At 42.8% G+C, this 14,505-nt stretch overlaps 1 protein-coding gene across 2 annotated transcripts in view; it reads right to left on the bottom strand.

Annotated features, from left to right (window-relative positions):
* The window catches only part of LOC109932243 (nocturnin), a 28,998-nt gene extending 15,056 nt beyond the window's left edge, over positions 1-13,942 (bottom strand). Inside the window, exon 1 of one of the 2 annotated variants that reach the window (XM_048603928.1) lies at positions 13,810-13,942. In XM_048603928.1, coding sequence (XP_048459885.1) covers positions 13,810-13,927 — 118 coding nt within the window. In that variant the 5' untranslated portion in view covers positions 13,928-13,942. Of the gene's footprint in view, positions 1-13,216; positions 13,703-13,809 lie in introns of those variants that run through there. The other variant, XM_048603921.1, reaches the window with a different exon arrangement.
* Positions 13,943-14,505: the final 563 nt, after the last annotated feature.

A 14,505-nucleotide genomic window follows, 5' to 3' on the forward strand; every position in this document is an offset into this window, starting at 1 on the left:
AAATTAGTGGTCCAAGTCTGTGAAGAATAGAGTCAGACTGCTCATTGCTTGCGAGAGCTTACAACTCTACTCTGAACAAGCTCAGTGCTGGCTTGTTCATTTTGACAAATACAAAGGAGGTATTTTCTATTCAAACGATTCAGTGGTTATTACACACCTCTGGAACAGGTGGGACTTGCACAGAGGCCCCTTCAGCCAGGAGTTGGGACATTACTACTGTGCCACAGGACCCTGTGTATCTCAAACTTCCAAGTATAATTAAATCTATACCCAAAAACTGGCTTATTTTAATGAAATTTCAACTACCAGATATTTTACATCCATCAACAGGACTTATTCCATCTACTTATCAGTATCTGATAGATCCACATCAACCATGATTGAATCAAACAGAATATGTTGTAGGGGCTGAACAGCCAACTCCTGATCCTTACAGGAAACGCTATGTATAAAAAAAAATCACAAGAGTTAGTTTTAATTCTTCCATAGCATTCCAGCACAAAACATATTGGTTTTATATAGCTGACAACATTATCGCCAATTATCCATGTAAAGTGTCTTTAAATGGGAAGTGCCCTCATTGTTGACAGCCAAATGCTGATGTACAAAATGCAGCGTACTTCTATACCTTGCCTAGAGACATAAAAATATAACAGTTGGATCAAAAGTTTCTAAGCTTAAACTTGGTTGCTCTTTGTTATAGAAGAGGAGATTATAGATGAAGGAGTTATCCTATGACAGATTAGTCAAGTTGGGTGTATACTCAGGAACAAAAACAGAAGTTGCTGGAAACACGCAGCAGATCTGGCAGCGTCTGAAGAAAAAAAGTTAGTGACTCTTCCTCAGAAGGGTCACCGGACCCAAAACGTTAACCAACTTTTTTCTTCACAGATGCTGCCAGACCTGTGAGATTTTCCAGTAACTTCTGTTTTTGTTCCTGATTTACAGCATTTGCAGTTCTTTTGGTTTTTATTGGGTGTATATTCATTCAAGTTTATGGAAACAAGATAGATGTTGAGAAGATGTTCTTCCTCGCGGCGAGGTTTACAACTAGGGGACAGTTTAAAAATAAACACACAGTGTCCCATTTACGACAGGTGAGGACAACGTTTCCTCAGAAGGCTGTGGCTCCTTGGAAGTCTCTTCCAGAGTGGTCAGACTGGACAATTTTTGCTGTTGTGTTGATGCTTAAATGGAGGACAGGCAGGAAAGTGGAATTAAGTGCACAAATCAGATCAGCCATGACTTTATTGAATGGAGGAGCAAACTCAACAGGTCAATTTGCCTACTTCTACTTCTGTTTTTTTTTCAAATTTGCTCATGGGGTGTGGGAGTTGCTGGCTGGGCCAGCATTATTGCCCATCCCTAACTGCCCTCAAGTTGGTCATGAGCTGCCTTCTTGAAGTGCTGCATTCCATTGAGGGTAGTTACATCCATTGACTTAAGGATTTCCAAGATTTTAGACGCAGCGACATATTAAATATTTCCTGATTTTTTTCAAAAATATCAGTCTGTTCAGGCACGTTATGACATCTGAAACAGCAAGGACTTGAACGCAGGCCTTCTGACTCAGAGGCAGGGGCACTGCCACTGCCACTGTGCCACAAGAACTCTATATACTTAATAGTTTCATTCTCCTTGACTTTGGCTGCTTCAAAGATCATCCAGTAGGTGGTCATAAGTGGAGATGTTCAACATCATTTGTGACTCCTCAGATACTCAAGCAGTCCGTCTTTATATGCCGTAAGGTTTCACATTATCAAGGTCTGGCATGAAGCTTACTTGCTGCAAGAGCCAGGTGATGACCACCTCAGAGTGTAGAATCTAACCATCTCTCTGACATTCAATGTCATAACCACTGCTAAATCCCTGACTATGAGCATGCTGGGAATTATTGTCTAGATACTCAACCAGACCATCCATCTTTATGAATGGTAATGCAGATTGGAGGGACCAAATGGTCTGTTGCTCCCATTTCACACATTCTTGTGTATTTAACCTTTAAATGATTGCCCTGTGTCAGTAAATTTGTCCCTCAGAATATGTGTCAGTGACAAATGTTTACACTGCATGCTGCCAGGGTCACTCATTGTTGGACAGATGCCAAGAAACCATTTGCCAGACACTGGCCTTCATGTTCTGAATGAATTAGTTACATGATCTGCATAGCATAGTTGGTGAACTCGATGCCCTCTCCTAACAAATTAAGCTGTAAAAGACATGTAGTAATCACTCAGGTTTATGAATAAATGTTATGTTCTGATAACATCAGAATGTACTTCAAACGCTAGCTTCTGACCATAATTTTTCAATGGCAGAAATGTTACCAGCATATGATATGCACTACCTGTGATGTAGTCAGTCATATAAAACTGATCAACAGCACCCAGGGGTAATCTTAATTTTTGAGTTGACTAGCAAGTGACAATACTCTTTCAAGAACACGAATGCAGAAACAGCAGTAGAATCCAGGGATTCGGGAGACTGAACTTCAATAATAGCCAAAGGTAGGTCTGAGACATCCCTACCAATTTCCTCAGTGTCTTATCACAAGCAGAACTTCTATTTACTGAAAACATTGCACAACGGGGAGAAGTGCTGGAAGGTGGTGACTCCTCTGTGGCCTGGTAGAAGAGCACTATGCAAAGATCAAGAAAAGTGGGATCCATCTGGGGAGGTGAAAGTCTGATCCCCAACTGCTCCCCACCCTGTTTCAACTTATTAGCTGCTGAATCATTATTACAAAATGCGTTAGTGAGAATCCCACAACAGGAACAGGAGCACAGAGAGGAATGAAAAGAACATTTTGGTAAGGCAGCTACATATAGATAAAGCTGCAGCAATTCAAAATTCCTGATCACTGCACACTTAGAATGTCAAGACAAATCGGATGTTTTAACCATGCTTAAGTTGCGCTGAAAACTACATAAATGAGGTTGTAGACAGAAAAGCTAGGGTGTGGGATTAAACCCACGCTCTTTGCAAGATCTGGCATAGGCTGATTGTGTCTATATTGAATGCCCTCACTCTCGTGTAAATTTATGATTTATGTATTGCCAAAGAGACAAAAAAAATTAATCAGTTACTTTAACATAAATAGCAAGTGAGATAAGATTAATGTCTAAGATTAATACTGAGAAAGACTGAATTAAGCTAATCAGCATAGATCAGGTAAATAAATGATTGTTAATGCTGGAAATACCAAAAGAATTTGTCAATGAACGGTTACAATGGAAAGGAGGCCAAGCAACACTGTTTTTGCGCTGGCTCTCTGCAAGAGCAACTCAGGTAGCCTGCCACCCTTGTGTGATCAAGTGAGAGACAGTACATGCATGCACTTGAGAGTGGGTAAGTGAGAGAATGTTAGTTGAGAGTGTGCTTTGCTCTGTAACTAAACTCATGCTGTACCTGCCCTTCAAATCTTTCCTGGAGTCAGTGTAGCATGACCATTCCTCTGGATCCATCATAATGCTGTAGCTGCCCTGGGAGTGTTTGATGTTATCAATTTACAGAGAGCCTTAATCTTTTGACTAATTCCAAGCTGTACCATACTGTTAGGTAGTTCATTCCTAGCCAGTTACTGCATAACAATTTTTCATGTTACAATCATCTTATTGGAAAACTGACTCTTGGCCTGCATGCAAAGGGGGGAGTATTTTGTCTTTGTCTAATCTGTCTAGACGCCTTAATTTTAAGAATTTCTTCCAAATTTTCTCAAGCTTTTCTTTAGACAGCAATCCCAGCTTCTCCCAGCTTGCCCATACAACTACTGCCCCTTACCACAGGACCTATTCTCAAACCATTCTGCATCAGTTTATAATTTGTTTCCACAAAATGATAGCAAGTAGCCAGATCACCTTTCGTGTTTCATAAACACCTGATGACTCAAACTCCTCGGCAGAGTGGTAACCATTTGTCAGTGTTGCTTATTGCTGGCATTCTTTACCAACTTCACAAAATACACCTCAAACTGTTTCTCTTTTAGATGAAGAATTTATCTAGCCTCATTTGGTACACACAAAATGAAAGGCTGCATGCATGAGCAACAGTCTCTTTCTTTAGAATTACACCAATTATTTTAGACCCTTCGTTGCTTTTCCTGTGGAAACAAATCACTTCATACTTTTCTGCATTCAATTTAATCTGCCACATGACCAGCCAGGTCCTCTTGAAACTTACAATATTTCCAGTTTGCATACCATCTGCAAAGTACTAGTTGTTAACATGAAGAAAAGCAATAGTCCTGTGGGAAACTCCTACTGTATCCTTTACCAATCTGAAAAGGAATTGCTTACTTTTACTGCTTCCTCTCATGCAATCAATTTAACATCCACGTGCTACCTTATTTTTCATTTCTTACAACTTTTATTGGGTCTGAGGAAATAATTGTTTTTATTTTCTTTAACCCAGTCAAAGTTTATCAATTTTGGTAAGTCTTTGACAAAGAACTGCCTTGGAGATGGATAAAATGAAACTGCTTCGAATATCTAAGAAAGATAAATGCAGCCATACAGACACAGTCAGGGTGAACTATGTAAAACAAGAGGTTAGGTGTTTATGGGGATGGGGAGAAAAAAAAGGGGAAGAGATGCAATAACAGAACAGCTGGAAATTTGAAATGAAAACAAAATTCTAGAAACACTCTGCAGACATGGTATCATCTGAGCAGAACTGATGAAGGGCAGACCTGAAATTATAAGTTTAAGTTTCTGTTTCCACAAATGTAACCAGACGAGTAGTTTTGACATTTTGTTTTATGTCCTTTAGGCGTTTTCAGGCCACCTACTTTTCTGCACCATCCCAAACACTGGGATCTGGACTTGAATTGGGAGACTAATGCTAGAATTTGCAGACAAAGGAAAAAAACACTGGTTAGCTATGGAGAGGACTATAAGCAACATCATAAGCTTAGACTGATCAGTGGCTCAGTGGTTAGCACTGCTGACTCACAGAACCAGTTACTTGGGTTTGATTCCACCCCCAGGTGACTGTCTGTGTGGAGTTTGCACATTCTCCGTGTCTGTGTGGGTTTCCTCCCACAGTCTAAAGATGTGAAGGGTAGGTGGACTGGCCATGCTAAATTGCCCAGTGTCCAGGGATTTTTAGGTTAGGTGGGTTAGACATGGGAAATGAAAGGAAATGGGTCTGGGTGGGATGCTCTTCGGAGGGGCGGTGTGGATTTTTGGGCTGAATAGCCTGTTTCCACGCTGTAGGGATTCTATGATTCAGTAGATTGCAGCAAGTTTCAATTGACAGCTGCCTGGCTAAGAAATGCACTGTGATGCGTACTGGGAGGAAGATGCAGCACCACTGAAAAAGGTGAAACAACATGCAAATAAAAGCACAGAGACCAAGGTTGAAGACAATTTGGGTGAGACGGACCACAAGCTAATAAGTTAGTATGGCACAAGGTGGATGATTAGAAGCAACTTAATTCACATTTAAAGATGACTACGTTACTTCAGAATTAGAACTTTGAGAGAACTATAGGTGTTTGTTTAGCATTGAAATGCCTTGTGTACATTTCAACTAAACTCTGAATGCAACTTCACATTTGTGAAAGTTAACTTTCACTACAAGACATGTTGTTTGACTGTTGTTTCATCATGCTGTACAACTCAGTTACTCTTGGAAGGGCAGACTCCAACCACTGGTGGGGAAGCAACTTCACTTAAGGAGCAAAGTTACATATAAGACATTGGTATAGAGCTGCATCTGAGCAAGCAACTGACTTCCCCATATAATCATCCATATGCATTCACTGGAAGCTGCTGATTCACTGTCTATTGAAAGTGAGCATATGACAGAACAGTACAGCACTGGAACAGGCCCTTTGGCCCATGATGTCGTTCCAAACAAAATGTTAAATGAAACTAATACTTTCTGCCTTTCTATTGTCCATATCCCTCCATTCTTTGTATATGGATGTGCAAGGACAGGGTTAGGCAATGTTATGCTGGGAAAAGCAGTCTTAAGCATAATACACAGTCAGAAGCTTATCGCAGGGTCAAACAACAACAAAATTGCAAATAGGCCGATTCCATCTGTTGTTGTTGTTAGAGAGCTGGATGAAGTTGGTGGCTAGAAAGTGCAGTTTCTGCTGGAGACTGAAGACAATGATTTCATAATTAGTTGGATGAAATTTCTGCTCAAGCTGTCTTGACAAGTGAGGGGTTGAGAGTGCTGAATGTTGCCGGTGTTTGCATCTGATGTTGCAGACAGCATTTTGGTAAGAAAATAGGATGGGTGTCAAGAGCAGTTACTTGTGGGACACAAAAAGGAGAACGAAGGATTAACTGTAGCCATCTTCAAAGAAAGGGGATGACTGACTGCAGTAATTGCGGATCAGTTATTTTTTTCTGAGGTGATGGTGGCGGGGCGGGGCAGGGAATCCATAACACATTGGAGGAGAATGAGAATTAGGTCATTTGACCTGTTGGGTGTTCTCTGCCATTCGATAATGGCGATATGTTTCTCAACCCCATTCTCCTGCCTTCATTAACTGTATTCTTGTATTCCGTAAAACTACGGAACCAGGAAAAGAAGCCTTTGCAGGTGATTTTTTTTGGCTTAGATTTAGATGCACAAGAAAAGAAACAGGTCTTTTCAGTTCCAAGATGGTAAATGTTAGAGAAGGATGGTGCAGTCAACTATGCAGATTATGTCCAAAAAGGATGAGGAAGGATAGGTTATTAGGATTTTGACTCAGGATGTGAAACGACTTTGAAAATCTTTTCAATGTTGCTGAGTTCATATTTAAAACTGGAGTTCTATGAAAGATGGGCATGAATCTGGAATGTGTCATGGCCTGAATCATCTGTTCCTGTACAGTAAGAGTACACAAGTCATGAATCACAAGTTTCAGAACAGAACAAGATTTATGACAAGTAATCAGAATGTAGCTACTGGTAAATGGATAAACCATTGGCATATAATGCTAACTTAAACTCTAATATTTTTTAATCTCCTCCTGCCCAACTCCCTTCACACAAATAAAGGGAAAATAGATTACTGGCAGAGTTAGAAAACTGGAAAGTCAGTTCAGTGGTCTTTCCTTCTCAGTTCAGATGTTGAGATGATCCATCTTCATTGGCCAGATCCCTCATTGTTCAGTTTTTGTGGATGCTTCCATGGTTTGTATGTATTATATAGAGTGGCTGGGTGACTTGAAGTGTTTCAGAGATGGTAGGAACTGCAGATGCTGGAGAATCTGAGATAACAAGGTGTAGAGCTGGATGAACACAGCAGGCCAAGCAGCATCAGAGGAGCAGGAAGGCTGACCTTTCGGGCCTAGACCCTTCTTCAATTTACCAATTTGAAAGTCACAGCTTATAACAACTGCGTGCTGCAGAAAAGGTTTCATTTTCTTCAGGTTTACTGAGTTTTTGACTGCAGAGAACAAGCAACCTCTGGACAGGGAGAAGATCTGCACACTTTTCCTCTTTCTTTATCACTGTAACCTGCTTCCAGCTCCAAGCTGCTCAGCAATACAAGAACCAAATCACATAGTTGTTGACAAACAAAAAAGGTCTGTCAGTTATCGATAACTGTCACTAGTCCACAGCTCAGTCAAGTACTTGTTGCCAACAAGAGCTGCATCAGTACACATCCAAAGCTCCAGGTCACCTGCAATCTGAATTTTAATTACTACTTGCTCTCAGTTGTTTACGGTGCCTGCCATGGGCTTCAGGTTACTTGCAGCCATTGTTTCAAACACTGATTTTTAAAACTGTTCCTCCTCATTTCAAACCACAGCTTTTTCAAAATCAAAACACAGGAATAAATTGTCAAGGTCCTTACAAAAATGTCCTGCCAGCTTGTATTCCATATAATAGGATAATTAACAATGTGACAAGTTAGTTTCCACACAACCAGACTCCTAATAATGAAAAAATATTTATGGGGATTGAGGGTAGCTGGAAGAATACAGCTACCTCTAATTTAGAAACAACTTATTAATTTACACAGCAACAATTCCCTGCAACAACAGCTAAATCAAACGTGTAATTAAGATACTCATTATCATGCATAGCTAATCATAAACTAAATATTAAAAAAAAAGCCAACCTATCAGGTACAAAAGGTTTATGTTACATTGTCCTGCCTCCATTTTAAGTCATCTCCTGCAGTAGGCAGTGACTCCAGGTGTATCATACCCATGTGGTATCTTCCAATTTGGTCACGTATTTTATGGGCAAATAATCAGAATGCAGCTCTACCTTATTCCCTTGGAACTCCAGCACAAGACACAATAGTAGACATTTGCATAAACAAAGAACACACATACACAAAGAAACATCCCACATCCTTGTTAAGTACTGGAAAGCAGTCAGTCAGTCTCAAAAAGTGACACTGCATGAAGTGTGCCTTTAGAAAAGCTTTCCAGGGATTCAAATTTTTATTTAAAGCTTAATGCACAAAACAGAAATGGAGGCTAACTCCCCTGGCTCCAATTGTTGTCAGAGCCTCACTTCTCTGGACCCATGGTCAGTGGCACGTTCGATGACATCATTGTATTTGGAATGCAGTAATGTCTTTGGCGCATGCACAGACACTTCCTGTGGCCTGTACTATCGTGGCAAGATGGTATCACAGGCCATGTCTGTGCAGTGGCTATATTGTGATTATCAATAACACAATCAGGAAAGGAAACTTTGGATACACTAATCTCACTTAGCACCTCATGGCACTGAATCCAAGCTTACCACCACTAGAATATCCAAATCAGATCATTCAACAGTCATAGAACTAAATTAGAGGCCTTAATACGCAAACAGCAATTAGCACTCTTATTCAAGTCATAAAGTTGTGAATTTAAGCATCACTTTACAGACTTGAGCACAAATCCTGACTGACACTCCATTGCACTGAGGAAGTGCTATGGTGTCCAGGTGCTAGACTTTATTTTCAATTTGGGATTGGGAATCCAATTATCCAACTGGATAACTGCCATGTCCCAACTTCATGCTGCAATCTATAAAATATAGATGGTCTAACAAGGCCGGTGAACCCAGCATCCAGTTGGTGAAACCAACTTGCCAGGCAGAGGGAGCTGTCTACAGAGCATGCTCTGTGAAGAAAGAGGGCAGCCATAACGGAGCCTGCTGCTGCCTCAGAAGTACAGGCAACAAGTCATGGACCAATAATTGTATTACACAGAAGTTATCAGTCAAAAGGCACTGCATGCAATCTCACTCAAAAACCCCGACTAACAAAATTACCTAAATGCTCCCTGCATTTAACCAGACAGCTACACACTAACATGAATGGTTTGGGTTGTGAGACCTGGGAATTGAAAGTCACCTTCTAGTCTTTCCCAGGCTGCTAACAAGCTAGAGGATCATAACAAGCAGTTAATTGGAGGCAGACAAGTTCCTGGCTGTTTCCCTGTCTTTGTCTTGAAAATAGTAATGCATCCCAGGAGTGCAGCACACTGACATGCCAACTATGAGTGTCAGTTTCAAAGTATGTCCATTCCCGACATCATCCTCCAGGAGGTAGAAAGTCTTGGCCATTACTTCTCACACAACTGGTCAGTCTTACCAGACCACAGGTCTGCTCTCTCAAAGACAATTGGTGATGGTTTAACCAGAGAATCCTTCATGGCAAATGTTAGCTGGTGCAGGAATTGCACCCACACTGTTGGCATCACTCTGCACTACAAACCAGCCAACTGAGCTAAACTGACTCTCTCTCACACAAGTCATGATGTGAAACTAAGAGGGGTGACCTTACAGACATTTATGATCATGAGGGGCATAGACAAGGTGATTGGCAAAGGTCTTTCCCCAGGGTCAGGGAGTTCAAAATTCCAGCGCATAATTTTAAGATGAGTGGAGAAAAATTTAAAAGGGACTTAAGGGGCAACTTTTTCCAGAGGTTGGCTTGTACGTGCAATGAACTGCCAGAGGAAGTAGTAAGTGCAGGTACAGTTACAACATTTAAAAGACATTCGGACAGGTACATGAACAGGAAAGGTTTAGATAGATATGGGCCAAACATAGGCAAATGAGACTAGTTAGCTTTGGGTAACTTGGCTGGCATGGATAAGTTGGACTGAAGGGCTTGTTTCTGTGGTGTACGAGTCTGAGTCTAGGTCTAGGTCTAGGTCTACAACTATCACTTTAAGCACTCATTTCATGTGAATATCAAGAATCCACAGTACTAATCAAAAGAGCAGCAGGGCAGTTCTCTCTGTCGAGCACTGAATCTTGGGCAGGGCAATGAAAATAAAAAAAAGACAGACAATCTAGTCATTGTCAGCTATTTGCAGGACCTTGCTGCATTTCTTACATTACAACAGTGATTACACAAAAAGAAACCTCTATTAGCCATTAATGAATGGTAAGGAAACCCAGACCGTGGGACCAAACTAGCCTGGAGATTTCACTTCGAGACAAAGTTGCAGAGGGCTTTGCAGAGATTTTTGCTTCATCTTTAGCTATTGGTGAAGTTCCAGAAGACTGGAAGGTGGCTAATGTTGTTCCATTGTTTAAGAAAGGTAGCAAAGACAAGCCAGGAAACTACAGGCCAGTAAGCCTGACATCACTGGTAGGCAAGTTATTGGAGAGTATACTGAGGGACAGGATCAATCAATATTTGGATAGTCAAGGTCTGATTAGAGATAGCCAGCATGGATTGGTGTGTGGGAAGTCATGTCTGACAAATCTTCTGGAGTTTTTTGAAGAGATAACCAAAAAGATAGATGAGAGTAGGGCAGTGGATGTTGTCTATATGGGTCTTAGTAAGGCCTTTGACAAGGTCCCACACAGCAGGCTAGTTATGAAGGTTAGGTTGCACGGGATCCAGGGAGAGCTAGCTAATCATATTCAAAATTGGCTTGATGGTAGGAAGCAGAGGGTGATGGTTGAAGGTTGTTTCTCAGACTGGAGGCCTGTGACTAGTGGTGTCCACAAGGGTCAGTGCTGGGATCTTTGTTATTTGTTATTTACACAAGTGATCTGGATGGGAATACACACGGCACGATTAGTAAGTTTGCATATGATACAAAATTAGGAGGTATCGTTCATAATGAGGAAGGTTATCAAAAATTACAGAGGGATCTTGATCAGATGGGGAAGCAGGCTAAGAATGGACAAATTCAATTCAATACAGCTAAGTGTGAGGTGTTTGGAAAGTCAAACCAAGGTAGCGCTTATACAGTTAATGGCAAGGTCCTGAGGAGTGTTGTGGAACAGTGGGACCTAGGAGTACAAGTACATAGTTCGTTGAAAGCAGTGTCACAGGTGGACAGGGTGGTGAAGAAGGCATTTAGCATGCTGGCCTTCATTGGTCACAGCACTGAGTATAGGAGTTGGTACATTATGTTGCAGTTGTACAAGTCGTTGGCGAGGACCCACAGAGTATTGTGTACAGTTTTGGTCACCTTGTAATAGGAAAGACACAGTTAAACTGGAAAGTGTGCAAAGAAGATTTGAGGATGTTGCCAGGACTAGTAGGCCTGAGTTATAGGGAGAGGTTGGCCAGGACAGGACTTTATTCCTTGGAACGTAGGAGAATGAGGGTGACCTTATTGAGGTGTATAAGGTCATGAGGGGCATAGATAGGATGAATGCATATAGTCTTTTTCCCCTGGGATGGGGAATTGAAAACTAGAGGGCTTGGGTTTAAGTTGAGAGGGAAAAGATTTAAGAAGAACCTGAGGGGCAACTTCTTCAGAGAGTGGTGTGCATATGGAATAGGCCGCCAGACAAAGTTGTTCAGGCAGGTACAATAGCAACATTTAAAAAACAACTTTGATAGACACATGGACGGGAAGGGTTTAGGGGGATATGGACCAAATGTGGGCAATTGGAACTCGCTGACTGGGCACCATGGTCAGCACAGACCAGTTTAGACTGAAGGGCCTATTTCCATGCTACAATACTGTATGACTCTATGACAAGATGTGATACAACCGATAGCCCAGATTGTTTTGCAGACATGCAAGTTGTTGTGAAAGCTCCACACCTCCCAATTGGGAGAATGATGGCACGGAGAACGGCATGTCTCATATGTAGTCAGAGGATACTGGCTTGTTTAGATTTAAAGGTGGATGGCATTCACAAGAAGGTCACCACTGCTAACCTACTGATGACAATATGATGGCCCACAAGCCATGTGCAGTTCTGTGAACTGCAAGTATTTAACAAACTAGATCCCTACACACACTTTGAGTGTCTTAAACATTAGCCACTATCACTGTACACTTGAGCTCCCAGGGAGTAGTGTTGCCATACTGGAATAAGGAAGAGATCAAGTAATTCAAGGAACAGCACATCATGCTGCTCTTTACTGCTTTTTGGATCAGGCACTGAATTCAACCGTTTCAGATTACGGTCTCGGTTCCTATTCTCCCATCCAAGAGAGCAACTTGGCGATGATTTGCACGGCAACACTTTTGAAAATCATACACTATTGTCAATAAAATGCAAGTATTTCTCACAGCAGAAAAGAACTACCAGACGAAAGCAGTTGTTTGCATTCTAGTTAGTCGCCGTTTAGGCATTTTACACTGTTCCTGCATCGCTTCTAATGAATAAAGACGGCAAAAAAAAAGTGGTACAAAAGACAGAGTTCGCCGCAGACGCCGAGTACTAGAGAAACTTAACAGTCCGTGACTACAACACGATGTTCTTGCAACTCAGCTCACGTTGGAAACAATCCCCAACACACACAGATGCGCTTCCTTTTAATAGATAGTGACGGTTTAAAATAGCTAGGGTTTGATGATGGAAGTGTGTTGGAAGTACTCTTTTAGAACATACAGTTTAAAAAAAGGACAGATACACAGATAGACAGACAGATACACAGATAGACAGACACACAACCTGGCAGAGCCCTGGAACTCTCTAGGGTTTAGAGATCTGTTTGAAAATTTGGGCTCTAACGGTACATTGACACAGAACCATCTCTTTATCCACCCCCTCCAAAAACAAAAGCAAACCGTTCGCAGCCACTGTCCCCCAATCTTGCCTGAACGATGTGAAAAGTGCATGACAAAGGTTCTCTGACACAAATTTAAACCCAGTCTGGTTGAAGAGGCTTGACCCTTAAGGAAAAGTGAGAAGTGATGGGGGAAGTGAAGTAAAGATTGGGGGAAGTGAAGTAAAGATTGGTGCAGGAACGAATCAGGCCGGTCTTCACCCTCTCTTCTGCCTGCCTCCCACCTCAAGAACCACCGCCGGGTTCACGCCCCTCTCGCTCGGTAACTCACCGGCCGCCGCGCCGACCGTCGCACCCGGGGCCGGTGCTCCCGCCGCTGGCGGCAGTGTCCCCGTCGTCGCTGATGCCGAGCCGGTTTTACGGAGCAGGGCCTGGCGACTGAACGCGGGCGAAGAGCCGGACATGAGCTGCAGGAGATCTCGCTGGCGTAACGTCGCGCACAGCCGAGCCGGTGCCTGAAACATTACCGCCCACATCTGCTGCTCTGCTCAGCCCTGGGCCTTACCCTGTCCGGCCAGGCCCAGCCCTGCCCACTATCTGACTGAAGAGAAATGAGCCCATCCCCCTCCCCCAGCAACCAAACCCCCATGGTGACGCGCAGGCGCAGTCTCCACCCACTGGACTCAAATCCGTGACAACAAGGTGCAGGGCTGGATGAACACAGCAGGCCAAGCAGCATCATAGGAGCAGAGAGGCTGACGTTTCGGGCCTAGACCCTGCCTGCTGTGTTCATCCAGCCCTGCACCTTGTTGTCACGGATTCTCCAGCATCTGCAGTTCCTACTATCTTGGACTCAAATCCGTCCCTGGAGAGGGGTAGGGGGGAAGCACACAGGACAACACCAACATTTCAACACGTACTCACAATCGTGGGGATATTTTACCAAATGAAACGGTTCTTTGTCTACATAAAGTGACAGCGGGATTGTCCGTTTTGAAAACATACGTTTGCTCCTTCGGGTTGATGAATTCAATATCTCCATCCACCCCCTCCGCTTGGGGGAGCGTGTGGACTAGCCTATTGGAAGGTTGCAGCGTGTTGGCAGCCTCCACGTCGCGTGACTTGCCAAGTGGCAATGTGGAAGCTCAGCCGAGTAGATGTCCATCCATCGCAGGACACGGGAAAAGACGAAAGAACTGCGGATGCTGTAAATCAGAAGCAAAGACAGAAGTTGCTGGAGAAGCTCAGCAGGCCTGGCAGCATCTGTGAAGATAAATCAGAGTTAACGTTTCGGTAACCCTGATTTCTCTTCACGGATGCTGCCCACTCCTGCAGGGACAAACACAGGAGACTGGCTGTATTGTCAACAAGTGCAAATTCATGGGCCAATGTCCCTGAGGAAAGGGAGTACAGTTTAAGTTTCTCAGGAGTTTTAATAGTCATCACAGCAATAAGTGCCGATTGACCCTTTACCCTGTAAAAAGCAGAGATAGTAGAAACTGCAGATGCTGGAGAATCCGAGACAACAAGGTGCAGGGCTGGATGAACACAGCAGGCCAAGCAGCATCATAGGAGCAGAGAGGCTGACGTTTCGGGCCTAGACCCTTCATCAGAAAAGGG

Source organism: Rhincodon typus, chromosome 1 (assembly GCF_021869965.1).
Source record: "Rhincodon typus isolate 14 chromosome 1, sRhiTyp1.1, whole genome shotgun sequence".
NCBI lineage: Eukaryota > Metazoa > Chordata > Chondrichthyes > Orectolobiformes > Rhincodontidae > Rhincodon > Rhincodon typus.